General features: G+C 44.3%; 3 protein-coding genes, 1 long non-coding RNA gene and 1 pseudogene across 6 annotated transcripts; 1 reads left to right on the top strand and 4 right to left on the bottom strand.

Moving 5' to 3' along the window:
• Positions 1-2,061: 2,061 nt before the first annotated feature.
• LOC116917791 (MFS-type transporter clz9) lies at positions 2,062-3,003 on the bottom strand. Its single transcript, XM_032923387.2, has 2 exons — positions 2,647-3,003; positions 2,062-2,580 (listed from the first exon to the last, which is right to left on the bottom strand). The coding sequence occupies exons 1-2, from the start codon at positions 3,001-3,003 to the stop codon at positions 2,062-2,064; spliced, it is 876 nt and encodes a 291-aa protein (XP_032779278.2).
• A 1,889-nt stretch (positions 3,004-4,892) lies between these two features.
• LOC116917790 lies at positions 4,893-5,390 on the bottom strand (annotated as a pseudogene).
• A 1-nt stretch (position 5,391) lies between these two features.
• Positions 5,392-6,540, bottom strand: LOC116917789 (uncharacterized protein K02A2.6-like). The gene has a single exon (XM_032923386.2). The coding sequence runs from the start codon at positions 6,538-6,540 to the stop codon at positions 5,392-5,394; it is 1,149 nt and encodes a 382-aa protein (XP_032779277.2).
• Positions 6,541-12,258: 5,718 nt separating this feature from the next.
• On the top strand, positions 12,259-12,999 carry LOC123469768. The gene is made up of 3 exons (XR_006643121.1): positions 12,259-12,514; positions 12,574-12,702; positions 12,777-12,999. It is a non-coding gene; the product is annotated as an uncharacterized LOC123469768 (long non-coding RNA).
• On the bottom strand, positions 12,755-13,788 carry LOC116917726. 3 transcript variants are annotated; one of them, XR_006643120.1, is made up of 4 exons: positions 13,346-13,788; positions 13,132-13,282; positions 12,994-13,076; positions 12,755-12,935 (listed from the first exon to the last, which is right to left on the bottom strand). XR_006643120.1 is itself a non-coding variant. In XM_032923321.2 (4 exons), exons 1-4 carry the CDS (start codon positions 13,673-13,675, stop codon positions 12,888-12,890), a joined length of 603 nt encoding a protein of 200 aa, XP_032779212.1. In that variant the 5' UTR covers positions 13,676-13,788; the 3' UTR covers positions 12,755-12,887. The 3 variants fall into 3 exon arrangements, 1 of the variants encoding a protein (XP_032779212.1); XM_032923321.2 differs by having other exon boundaries at positions 12,994-13,117; positions 13,182-13,282; XR_006643119.1 differs by lacking the exon at positions 12,755-12,935 and having other exon boundaries at positions 12,953-13,076.
• Between the last annotated feature and the right edge of the window lie 190 nt (positions 13,789-13,978).

Raw genomic sequence — 13,978 nt, 5'->3', positions numbered from 1 at the left:
GGAGCTGTAGGAGGGGCAAAAATGTTGCTGTTTAGACGTATTTCCGGAGTGACACAACAGTTGGTCTCTTCTACAAAGATATTTCGTCCCGAATTGTCTTTGGAGCAAAAAAATTATCGAGTTTCAGCAGCAAAACAATGCTGAAGAATGTCGAAAAATACACAATGAATGTCGCGTATGGAGACAGTCAACGGTTCATGTAAAGTTTAACATATTTTTTCAGCTATTGTACTAGTAGTCATCGTTATTCATGTTACTTACATACACATCTTGGTACTTCTGTTAGGTTTGAAGAAAACGGTACAATCTCATTGTATCATAAATCTGAAAAAGAGAAGATTCCCAGCACTGTTCTTGCTTAGAGCTGTATGTCGACAATGAACTCATCAATTTCTCGAGTTGATGGTAGACTGGACTCAACTAAATACAGCAATCTCCTAGAACAGCATGTGCTTCCATTGAGACAAAAGACTACATCGAACATGATTCAATATGTTCATTACTGGTAAGTTACCAATTTCTAAATTACGTAATTGATGTGACGTTTCAGTACAAGATTGTTGTTCTTTATTCAGGTTTCCAGTCCATTATTCTACTGCCATGAAAAAGTATTATAGTGAACACAAAAATTGGTTGATTCTTCTCGACTGGCCAAGGTGTTTTGGTGACGTGATGCCTGTAGAATCACTTTGGAAGGAGATGCTCAACCAGCTGACTGAAAAGAATGTTAAAGTTTTTAGTGAGCAGCGCTTATGGGAAGAAATTTTCAAAGTTTGGCAGAAGGTATGCACTGAAGACTTTGTTCAACGTCGTCTAAACGATATTTCAGTCAGTCTTGAGCGAGTGGTCAAGAAAAATGGTGATTATGTTGACTAAGTATTCTGTTTCTTTGTACTCTCTTAACAGTTAATACAAACTATCTGAAAGACTCATTGCTTCATTATTTAGGCCTACACAACAACTGGATTGTGTTACATAATGCTGTTACCATTTAGTCGCAAGAGATGAGGAATAGGTAGAAGAAATCTTTCTTTGTTTATTTCAATGTATTTTCATATCCAGTTCTTCATTAAGAAACAGTGAGATGACAAAAAAAAATTTATTGTGTTATTACACAAACAGAATGCTTGATAAATAAATTAGACACACATAGTAAGTCGTACACAGAAGATTGAGGAATCGTTCGTGTAAATGACTCAATCAATCAAATAATTTTGTTTTAAAAAGGCTGGTTTTTTTGCATTTCGAGGCTGACGGTTTGTGACTGCAAATGACTCCTTTTCGTGAACTGCATTCATATTGCGTTTACCAGCGACGCCTTTCCATTAACTGGGATGTTTTCTTTATTTGACAAGCGAGGCTTAGCCGCTCGTGTTCTCTTCGATTTCTCCTTTTCCATTTCTTTTTTTTTTTTAATAATCCGTTTCTAGTTGAGCCATTTCCTTGGGATCAGTTAACACGCGGCTTCTTCCAATACGGATTCTGCTCTTTTGTCTAGGACCATTTTGTATGACTTTTGGAATGGGCATAAGTTCTGCTAAACGTACACGATTCGCCGTCATATTCGCTCTAATGGGAGTTTCACATTTGGCCGATCTTGATTGACTTGTTCCATCTCCTCCTTCAACGGTTTCTCTATCACTGTTTCCCAGTGGTTCCCGATTATCGACTGTTGTCGAAGCCACTTTGTTGCCTAACACATGACAGTCACGAGTCAGAATGTTCCCTTCTTCCTTTGCAAAATCCATTTCATCATCTTCGTCCTCCGCCGTCTGAATATTATTCGAACCTTCGATCTCTATGGACTGCTGCGGGGTCTGTATTTCATGACCAACTAGATCTTGTGCATTCTGTTGTTGCGATGGAGCTAATAAACGAACGGTAAAAAATGTAAAAAAAATTGCTTTAATTATTTAAAAAAAAATAAAAAACTATAACAAAAACCAAATTGGAAGTTGGTTTAGTACCTTGCAGATCAGTAACCAAAGCTGATGAGAAACGCGAGTCTTCCGGTTGTAACATTGTGAAAGGGTAGATCCCAGCTCTTTTGAAACCAGAAATTTAATTAGATGGAGTCATAGCCTTATGGAAAGGATCCCTTGATAATCCTGCTACTTCATGGATGGTGATTCGCTTGCCAGGATTATTGCAGTACCATTCCATGTGAGCTGTCTTAATATACTTTTTCAGTGCTACAAACACCGACACATCCAACGGTTGTAGCTCATGGGAGGTGTGGGGAGGCAAAGTAATAAGCTCCATGCCGTAGTCTTTTGCTTTCTTAACAACTAGATAATCCAAGTGAGCAGAGAAATTATCCCAAACGATTAGGACTGGATTTTCTTGGCTGCTTTGCACATAATGCTGTATATGATCTATGACATCAACCATGATGTTCCCATCAACCCAACCAGTTCCGTTTGCAAAAGCAATTGAACCAGGAACTGAGTTATTCATACTTTTTCGGTTGACATTCTTTAGCGGAAAGACATAAGCTGGAGGAATAAAACCCCCAGCAGCGTTTCCAAAGCATATCATACAAACATTAGTTCCTCGTTCTGCACCGGTGGTTTGACGAACCTTAAAGAATTAAATTAATGAAATACCGACAAATTCTTCGAAAAAATAACAGTTTACGGTATTTACCTGCTTAGTACCACGGATAGCTACAACGGTTTCAGGAGCCATCACCGTTTGATTGCTAGTTTCATCAATATTAAATATTCGATGTGGTGGATACTGATGACGGGCAAAAATAGAAGCCAACTTCTGTTGATAAGCGTGAACAACTGGGTAGTTGAAGCCGGCAGCTCGAACTTGACTTGTAGCTTCAGCTTTTCTTAGAGATAGGCAGTCGTTCCTCTTCATAAACGAAGTGAACCAATCTTCTCCAGCAGTATGATATTCATGCCACATTGCAGGACATTCAATTCCATTACCGAGCACAAAGCTGTAAACGAGCTTTCTCACTTCACTATGGGTCAAGAAATGATTGCTCTGCATTGCAAGCTTCAGATATTCAACGAGCTCCTCCTCTTCTTCATATTTCAGGATTTGCCTGTGATGCACTTTATTCGATAAATAGTTATCAGGGATGGAGGCAAGATGTTTCACTTTTTGAAAGTGAGTGAAAAGGGTAGTCGTAGAAATGCCATAACTTTCTGCTACTTTTCTATGTGAAATCTTGGGGTTGGGGTTGGGTTGTTACTAAACAGAAGTAAAAAAGTCACGTGTTCACAAGGGTGGAGCTATAGCCAGATAAACGACCACCCACCGACAAAAACAAGGGGAAGAATTAAAAAATAAAGTCATCTAAACTTTTTTTTATAGTATCTCCACTTATACGTAACAGAATTTAAAAGAAGACAGCACTTCTGAAAGAGAAAATGAATTTCCTTTTCATTAGTGCGTCTTTTAATCAAAATAATTCAGCCGTTGTAGTGAAAAATGTTGTTCCATTTTTCCCCTGGCTCTGTTCCGTTTAACCCTAATTTTTTTTTTCATTTTTTTCTCTTGTCATTTTATTATATAACTATGAAAGAGTTGGACGAAAAAAATAAAAAAATTACGGATTGTAAAACAATGCAAGGGAATCACTACCATACTTTTTTTTTCGTTTTTCTTGTTAAAAAAAATTTGGCCGCTTAAAAAAAAAATGTCCCAAATAGCCCTGGTCTCCCCTACAATTGAATACTTACCGATTTTCTGCCTTACCAAAGCATAGACATGTGTATATGGAATGCTGTATCCCCGTATAATACGCGGACTGCGGACAGCTACCCTGTGGAGAAAATGTGGACTGCTGTCAAAAATTTTGGGCCAGTCCGCATGTGAAAGTCCGCAGTTTCTCCTGTCCGCAGTCCGCGGTCCGCATCCGCATTTTATCCTGGCCCGACTATAAAATATTTACAGTTGCCATAGCCCACTGAATGTAATAGTTCAAGCCTGAAGGTTCCCTATCTCGCCCGTTCAATCGTTTTGACGCACCCCTACCTCCTTTTTTCAACTTGAATGGACTTCAGCGCGTTCTACTGGTGTCGAAAAACAACATTTTTCAAAATATAAACATGCCGTTTTTTCAAATACTTCGCTAAATATATGACAATTGTGTTTTAAGTTTATTTTCAAATTTTTCTTTGTTGTATGAATACAAATGCCATGTAATTATTTTTTTAAATTTTTGTTTATTTAATGTAAATATTGTATAAAATGGTGATTTCACTGAAAAAAAAGGCAAGAATCAGATTGGATCTGAACCTAATACCAATTCTCATTTAATAAACTTATCATACGCGTTAACCACTCAGCTATGCTATGCTTAAAATATATAATATAACTGTTATGTCTGGGTGCGTGCCGTTAGGCCACGCCACTGTATTTCTCGAAGATGAGCCACACAAGATACGATGATCTGGTTTACACAAAGGTGAAGAGAGACTGCCGTCCTGCTCCCAAGCCCCGCAGCGCCATTACCATCGAGCGGGGTAGACGGGGACATAACAACTCCCTTCCAAGCGGCGACAGATATACGGATGGAGCCGCTTGACACAAAACCACAATACAAACATATTCAGGGTTCGGAAGGGAACAGACACGGTACTGCAGCGGGGGGCACATACGCGCAATGAAAAATGATCCGTTTGACACAAAAAAAAATACAGACATATTCTGGGTTCGGGGGGGAACAGAACAAACACGGTACTGCGGCGGAGGGCAGATACGCGCAATGGAGAATGAACTCTACTTGTAGCCTGCCCGGATTGTAACTCCGGGGACAACGATGGAGGGGGGAAAAGAAAACGTTCGCTCGTATATGAAAAATACAAGATTTCAGATAACGTATACACATGTTGATAAGTAATACATGGACGACGCGGTAATGCAAAAGCGCCTTAAACGGCAAATCGTACATTCGGTTTACGGATTTGCTCGCTTCGTCGGGGAATGAATGGCGCCGGTGGATCCGCTTGTTGACGAGCCGCGTCTGGATCAGGGGCTGGATCGTCGCCGATGTCGCCGTCGTTGTCCGTCTTGTTAGCGGTGCCGGATGGTGGCGGGGCTGGTTCGTTGTCAGTAATCAGTGGCCGCAGATGTCGTCGATTCCGCCATAGCACACTCCCGCTGGCGAATTTGACTCGATATGAACGATACTTGCCCACGCTCATGACGACGCTTTCCTTGTCCCATAATAGAGTTGACGTGTCTTGAACACGAACCCGGGATCCGATGAGAAGTGGTGATAGTGGACGAGCCCGCTCGTCATATATCCATTTCACGGCTCCGTCGAGCTCCAGCTGCCGATCGCGGGCTTCCATGATCTCCCGCCATCTGGGATCAAACGAGGATTTGTAAGCAGGGAGGATGGATCGGAGTTAACGGCCGAAGACCATTTCAGCGGGGGACATCCCGTTTTCTCTTGGCGTGTTCCTGAATTCGAGTAGGCCTTGGAGGAATTCGTCGGAGTTGAGATCCCCGGCAGGAGCAATTTTTTTCCACCAAGCGTTTCATGGCGTCCACTTCGGCCTCGGCACGGCCATTGCTTTGGGCGTAATACAGCCACGAATTCTGCCATTCCACGCCCCAATTCCGTAGCGCGTTCTGAAATGCGTTAGCTGCAAATTGTGGGCCGCCGTCGCTCCTGAATCGAGTAGGGACGCCAAGGTCGACAAAATTTCCGGTTACTGCCTGAATTAATTCGCGTGCAGTCGATGCATGATGCCAACGGTGGATGACCGGCCATCCCGATAGACGGTCGGTATAAACCAGCACGTGCAGGCGGCCAGATTCAAACAGGTCCGCCGTTACTTCCTCAAAGACGCGCTCCGGTAGGACGTCGCGGAGGAGGGGCTCCCGTTGTTGAGACGGGAGCCGTTCTTGGCAGGCCTGGCAGCGCTCGACCATCGTTATTATATCGTTGTTTAGGCCGGGCCAGTAGATCGTTTGACGAGCTCGTCTTTTCATTATCACGATCCCCTGGTGGGCGACGTGAAGTTTCGCGAGGATGTCGTGGCGGGAGCGTTGGGGTATGATGATGCGCTTTCCGAAAAGCACCAGGCCGTCGTCCACAGATAATTCCTGCCGAATCGTCCAGTATTGCCGCATGGATGTGGCGGTCATGTCGCGACGAGCGGAGAATCCGGATTCGACGGCGGCTATGAGTTCCCAATACGCTGCGTCAGCTGCTGCTACCTCGCGTAGGCTGTCGATCACCATGTCCCTGCGTACGGACGGTGAATCGAGCGACGGTTCAGATTGATCGTCGTCGTCCGAGCTTGTGGCGGTGATGGCTGCTACCCGCCTCAGCGTCATGGTCCGAGCAAATGCTTGAACGTCATTATTGGCCGCCTCATCCTCTGGTCCAGGGTCGTTCACTGGAGCGCGTGACAATGCGTCCGGAATCGCGTGATCCCGCCCCTTCCTCCACACGGTTGTGAAGACGTAAGGCATCAGCCGCTCCTTTAGGCGTTGCAATTTTGGATTTTCGACCGCGTCCAAGGTGTAACGGTCCAAAATTGTTACTAGCGCCTGGTGGTCGATCATCAGGGTGAACGTTGGGAGCCCCAGCAAATATAATTTGCATTTTCGCATGGCCCACTCAACAGCTGCGAGTTTCAGCTACACTATCGCGTACCTGGTCTCGGTGTCGGTGCACCATCGCAAATTGGCGTCGACAAGCTTCCATACTTCGTTGTGGCGTTGCAGGAGGGCATACCCCATCCCTTTTTTTTGTGAAGCGTCCACCTGGAGCGCTGTGTCGAGTTCCGGGTTGAAGTGGGCCAGTATCGGTGGCGCCGTTAACGCCGCTTTAACCGCAACGAAGGCATTTTCTTGGTCCGGTGTCCACACATAAGAATTTCGGGAACTTAGCAATGGCCGTAATGGGCCCTTGGCGGCCGCCACGTCCGTGGAAAATCCAGCTAATTGCTCTACGAGCCCCATGAATGAGCGGAGCTCCTTTATGTTGGCCGGTCGGGGAAAATCCGAAATAGCCTTAAGTTTGTCCTGGGCTACGGCAAAACCACCGAGCTGGATCTGGAATCCGACCCACTCCACGTATCGTCACGCGAAATGGAATTTGTTTTCATTCAAGGTGATGCTGGCGTTTTGTGCGGTGGTCAGGACCGCGCGTACCCCCGCCACATGGCCCGAGAAGGAGGAGTCGAAGCGAAGGATGTCGTCGACCACCCGAACTACCTGGGCCACTTGAACGAAAGCAGCGTCCGCGCGGTGATTGTACTCGTCGCTCGAACTGCATAGACCCATGGAAGCCCGAAAAAACTTGTAACGGCCCCAAGGGGTCATGAAGATCGTCAGATGTTGGCTAACGGGGTGGAGCGGGATCTGGAAATATCCATTGGCGGCGTCGAAGGTACTGAAGAACTGGGCGTCGCCGGCTATTTCCGCGACAGCATCGCGAGGCGTTCTCGTCGGATAAGTGGGTCGGCGGACATGTTGGTTGAGCTTCGTATGATCCACACATATGCGGATGGAATTATCCTGCTTCCTGGCCACCACTAAAGGTGCCGCTCCCTCGGATGGTTCCATGACCGGTTCGATGATGCCTTTGTCCTACAATTCGTCCAGCTGCTGCTTTACTTTTGGTCGGTCGGCGAATGCAATGGGTCGGGCGCCGTTGACGTAATACGGAACGGCGTCGTCTTTCAGGCTGATGACCATTTCCGTTCCGTCCATGCATCGCAACCCCGTAGATTGGTCGAATACCTTAGCGAATTCCGCCAAAAGTTCCTTTTTCACGCTCTCTATCAGCTCGTCCGACGGGTCGACCAGATATTCTGTCGGAACCATCATGGGCGTCTCACTGCAAGCTCCGCTATTTGGCACTGACTTGAACTGAGTACGACGAATTGGCATTGGATAGTTCTCGGTTAAAATGCCGAGGGCGATGCAGTCATACCAGGAGATAAGCAGGCCGGATATTTCCGGGTAAATGACGATTGTTATTTCGGCGGTGACGTCGCCGTAACTAGCCATCGCAACCACCTGGCCGACGACGAGAAGGGGAGATGAGCGATCCGCCATGACCAGATCGTAGGATGAAGAAGTTAAGCCCCCTCCTTCATACCGAGCAGCGAGAGGGTGTCCAACCCGCCGACTGAAATCTCAGCGCCGCCGTCGGGTATCGTGTCATCGATGGTCGTAAGCTGCCGTCCCTGAGTGTCCAAGATTCGTAATGAGACAGTAGGGGCGCGGCGCCATCGCCGGCTGGCGTTTACAGACCCGACGAGAATCCGGCTGATTCTGCCCTTGTGTCGGGCTCCTGGTTAACTGGCGGCGTTACCAGCCGTACCGTTGTCGCCATTGGAAGCGTCTCCACCGCCATTTGAACTGGCATTTTCCCGTGGTTTAGGGCAACGTGGTGAAAAATGATTGGAGCCACCACAATTATGGCACAATTTTCCCACTGCTGGGCACGTCTCGTTTGGTTGATGGGCGTTCCGGCCGCACGAACCACAGGGCGTCGACGATGTTGGCAAATTACTGCGCTGGCCTTGGCGGACGTGATGAACCGCCGATTGGTTCCTCAGAGATTTCTCGTTAATTCTCGTCGCTTCCTCGCTCCTGCACACGTTGATTGCTTGCTGGGCCGACGGAAATGGAGAGAGGGCCAGCAATTTTCTCTTCGTTTCTGTTTCTCGGATACCTGCCATGATCCACGTGGCGATGCGGGCGTCCGCACAAGTTTCACATAGGTCGGCCGCGTCTGCCAGACGTCGGAGCCGGATATAAAAGTCTTCAAAAGATTCGGATGTCGACTGATGGCACTCATCGAAGGCTACCCGATCCAGCGCAAAGTTTCTCTTGGCCCGGATGTAGTCAGCGATTAGATCTAAAATTTCGTCGGGCGTAAGAGGTGTAGTAGGTGGGATATTCAGTGCCACCTTGGCCACTTGTTGCATGGAAGGATCGAGTGCCATGCGGAATGCCGCTGTCTGTTCGTTTTGAGGATATGATGACAGCTGGTTCAGTTGGCGAAAGTCGTTCCACCGATTTCGCCAGGTCCGCAGCTGCGGAAGTTGAACGTCGCCGTTGAGTTTTTCCAGTCCCGACGGGTCGATGCGACGTCGAAAAAGAGGCAGTGCGGGATGAGTCAGCCCAGCTGGTCCGAGACCCCCGCCACCGCCGCCACAACCAGTGCCGCCGCCACCACCGCGACCACCAGCGCCACCGCCACCCCAGCGCCACCGCCACCACCACCGCCACCACCGCCACCGCCTGCTCCACCGACGCCACCAACGGCTGCCGCTGCGGCCGTGACCAGGGCCTGGAGTTGGGTCGCAATATTGTTCAATTGAAGTTCCACGGCGTCAATACGATTGCCAACGGTTGTAGCGGTTGTGGCAGCTGCGTTTGCGGCTGCCAATGCGTCCGCTGCTGTTGGTGTCGCCATTTTAGACCGTGAACGTAGGCGATAAGAAATGGGGTCAGCGTCGGTCATATAAACATAACACTTTGACCGAAGAATTACGCTAGTCGGTGACTGTATGGTTCGAACCGAGGTACAGAGTCGCCAAACGGATCTCGAAGCTGGACAAGGGACCACTTCGCCCGGGCTCAATGCCGAAATGGCAATACGGTGGCACGACGCGATGAAATGGTCGCTGTTAGAGCCTCAATTGGGCAGACAACGATTGTTACACTAGTTCACCGGTATTCACTTGTCAGAGGTTCCGTCTGGAAGATGAGAGGGGCTATACGAGAGCCCGCAAAACGAAATGGCGGCCTCCATAGACCACATGGAAAGTTCGAAAAATGGCGTCCTCCACACACGGTGTGGGGAATAGGGGCACACAAATGGATGGCACTCGAAGACTCGTTAAGCATTCAGTTAGTTAATGAGGGCTTTAAGAACTGTAGATTAGAGATAGCAACTGCGCCATGTTATGTCTGGGTGCGTGCCGTTAGGCCACGCCACTGTATTTCTCGAAGATGAGCCACACAAGATACGATGATCTGGTTTACACAACTAGGTGCAAGAGAAACTGCCGTCCTGCTCCCAAGCCCCGCAGCGCCACCACCGTCGAGCGGGGTAGACGGGGACATAACAATAACTAATAATATAACTATACTACTAATAAAAATAATAATTAGTCTTTTTGGATTGACAATTTTTTATTCTTGATAATACAGGGCCTTTTCGTAACTTGACGTTTAGCAATAATAAACACACGATAAAATTCATGCTTAATAATTTTTGTTTACTTACATCCTTGTTATTCAATTAAACAGGAGAAGACTTGCAATGAAAAATATTCCAAACCCGTAATTTTTGTCGTCAATTTCAACACTTTCAAAAAGTAAAAAGAACTTTTAACATCAAAACGCTAAAACGACAACTAACTGTTTTGTTTGTTTTTTGTTTTGTTAACGATTGCTCAACGAAGTTCCAAGAATCTTTGGTGGTGGTGCTAGCACGATATAATAGGAAAGGTACACTCTCGGCTATCCCCTTCTCTCTAGTGCAGAATTCATTAGAAATAGAATTCGTCAATATTTATTCAATATATCCATTTTTAACAAAGGTGTAAAAGTTCCTACACTAGAGAGAAGACAAACGTGTTTAATATAATGAAATAGGCAATGTTGCGAAAGGCGCAAATTTCAAAAAATTGTGAATTTCAATCACAAATTTAACATATAAATAATTGCCTAATCTAGATGAATTTGGTATTGAAGGATAGGGAATTAAATGAAACTTAAATGAAATCAATTTCTGGACACATTGATTTGTAATTTTATAGATAACGAACGAAAAACCCCAATTTTGACTATACCCCCGAGAGGCGAGGGGCCTCCTATACTAGCGAACCTGGCGGGGAATCTTGGGACCCTTTACTGAACACCCGCCGTTTCCCACCGTTCCATAAAATACTTTATTACACCCCCTTTTTCCCACAATGCAGCGGTGAAAGATTTATAGAAATAGGCCTGAAAATGGGAAAAAGGGGGTGTAATAAAGTATTTTATGGACCATGTGTAGTATGGTTCTATTTACAAAAAAAACATTGTTGGAATGTTAAGTAGTTTAATTACAAACTTACGGTGTGTGAAGACTCAAGTCGGCAGGGAGACGAGGAAAAATAATTCTTTTCAGATCATCTGATCGACGCGCCCCCATACGGGGCCGCGGTATATCGTGTACGCGTACCGTGTACCGTGTACTGGTATATCGTGGAAAACCATCGTGGAATGGCTTGCTCCGCCCTGAAAGGGGAGGGGCCTAACCAACGTTTTCCACGAAGTACGCCTAGCAGACGACTGTCGTTGGATGGTATATCGTGTACTGGCAGCGTGTACACTCGCTTCCATAAATATGTAGGCCACCGCCCGCGGGTTGTACCGCTTCAAAAATACCTTTATGCGCGCCTTTATGGTATATTCGACAATAGAGTAGGAAGGGGTTACATATGAATCCCTCAAGTTTATTTTCTTCCTTTCACAAGCTTAAGTAAACATTCCGTAAAGGTATATTTGAAGCGGTACAACCCGCGGGCGGTGGCCTACATATTTATGGAAGCGAGTGTACTTATATATCCCACATAACACGAGGCAGTCCGTCGGATGTCCGACAGATCTGACATCTGTCGGATGTTGAGTAAATCTTTTTGATATCCTCCGGACAGCCCGATATCCGATTTGGATGTCCTATGGATGTATTTTTTTTTTGGTTTTGACCGCCCTCAACAGCGCCGTCAGACATTCTAAGGATATCCGAATGGGGTTTCATTTGACTATAAATATGACATGTATTGGACATCTATTATTGAAAAAACATTAGACTATACTAGGTTTCGAACTCGGGTCTCCCGCATCACAGTCGAATATTATTCCACTGTGCCAATCTACAAATATATAGTGTATCATTTTCGAACAATACAATCGAATTGTTGTAAAACACATGAGCTTTTTCGATAACAAATCACATACAGGATTTTTAAGAAGTCAAGATGATGTCGAACTTAGGTTAAACCAGAGGTGTATAAATTGAAATTAAACAATTTATGCTAAATATTTTTTGAATTTTAAACTTCAGCATGATTTATTAAGTATAAAGTAGTATTTTATTATTTGAAATTATAATCCTATCATAAGTATACTTGCTTTTAATATTATTAGATGCCGAATAATATTTATGGCTCTTTGGGATCTGTTTCTTTTTGCCGTTTATCTGGCAACGCAGCATGGCTGCGTACTTTTGTAGCGCAATAATATAATGAATATTTTGTGCTTCTGCATCCCAACAGCAAGGCTCTACTGTTTTGACAAAATTCAAAAGTGTTTCATGTGTTGAAAAATGTGTTTCTATTATTAACTAAAATGAGAAGTTGTCATGTTGCTAAGTGTGGACGTAAGATCAGTGATGGTGTCGAATTGTTTCCTTTGCCACAAAACAGTGTTCGTCGTCAGCTTTGCCTTGACAAGATTAAACGTAGGGAAGCTAATCGTCATACCAAAATAAAAAATATCACGATATGCTCAAAGCATTTCTATGGAGGTATATTTGTATCAAGCTAATACTAAATTGCTAATACATACTCTGTTGTGATATATTAGGGAAACCTGCAAAAGAAATCTACCCGAGGCATCCAGATTTTGTGCCATCATTGTTGTTAGGGGATGAGCCACTAAAATTAATAGAGTCAACTCACCTTTCTGTAATTCAGGATCATTCTTTGCCGATTGGTAATATTCAAACAACAAATTTACATTTATCTGTCTGACAATATTAAGCATTTTATTTTGAACTTTTCGATGAGCTTGATCAACACAACATTCCAAGTAATTGCGAAGAGAGTTTGCACACAACCATGGAATATGAAGTTCCCAGCGATGAGAACCCATCTGAGACTACATTACATCAAGATTCATTATGCCATGAAAGTCCTTCCCATTTCACGAACTTCTTTGTAGGTTCCCTAAAAGATGTAAAGGCATTAATTTGATAGATAAAAACTTTTTTGTTATTGATATTACTGGCTGCGAAGAAAGATCTGCCCAAGTACACTTATCCTCGGTACGTCCTTTACCCTCATGAATTTCGACTGAATATACACTGACTAGTAAAAGACATCCAATATGATTACAGACTTCTCCTAATCTGTAACATTTTACCATATTTCATGAAGTATTAAGTATTTTCTTGTTAATACTTTAAGTATTACCCTACAGCACAGGTACAATGAGCGTATATTACACAACCATCAACACCAATTGCAGCCCATGGTGAGTGAGGAGTATCGCTGATAGCTTGAGATGGAGTTACCTAATTGTGAATTATAACAGAAAATATAATTCATTTAAATAAGAAACAACTTTAAGGGCTTACCTTAGCTTGAACTAAAACCACGCCTGATGACAAACACATTGCCATAAATTGTTTCAGCCACCCATCGTTCACTGCTTGTTTTGACTCAGCTTTGAGACCTTTGTAGGCTTTCTTTGTTTTCTCAACATCTAAATTACTTCTGGAGAAAACTAAGTAGGCAAATATATCCCCATGATCTATTTTGGGAATAATTGTGCAACAGTGAAGTCCTTGTTTCCACAAATCTTTAGATAAACTGTAAGGGCAATCACACTGAAGAATATCCAATTTATCAATGTATTTTTTTTTGGCTTCTACTGAAAGCCCACTAACATAATTCGATAGTGACATAATATTTCAAAACATGAAACACATTTTTCAACACACATGAAACACTTTTGACTTTAGTCAAAACAGTAGAGCCTTGCTGTTGGGATGCAGAAACACAAAATATTCATTATATTATTGCGCTACAAAAGTACGCAGCCATGCTGCGTTGCCAGATAAAACGGCAAAAGGAAACAGATCCCAAAGAGCCCTATAGTAGTTCTATATAGTAGTTCTATATATTAAGTCTATATAGTAGTTCTATATCGTAGTTCTATGTAGTAGTTCCATATAGTACTTATATATAGTAATTCTATATAGTATTAT

Source organism: Daphnia magna, linkage group LG2 (assembly GCF_020631705.1).
Source record: "Daphnia magna isolate NIES linkage group LG2, ASM2063170v1.1, whole genome shotgun sequence".
In the NCBI taxonomy this organism is placed as follows: Eukaryota; Metazoa; Arthropoda; class Branchiopoda; order Diplostraca; family Daphniidae; genus Daphnia; species Daphnia magna.
The sequence above is the reverse complement of the archived record's forward strand: the minus strand, read 5'-3'. Positions and strand labels throughout refer to the sequence as shown.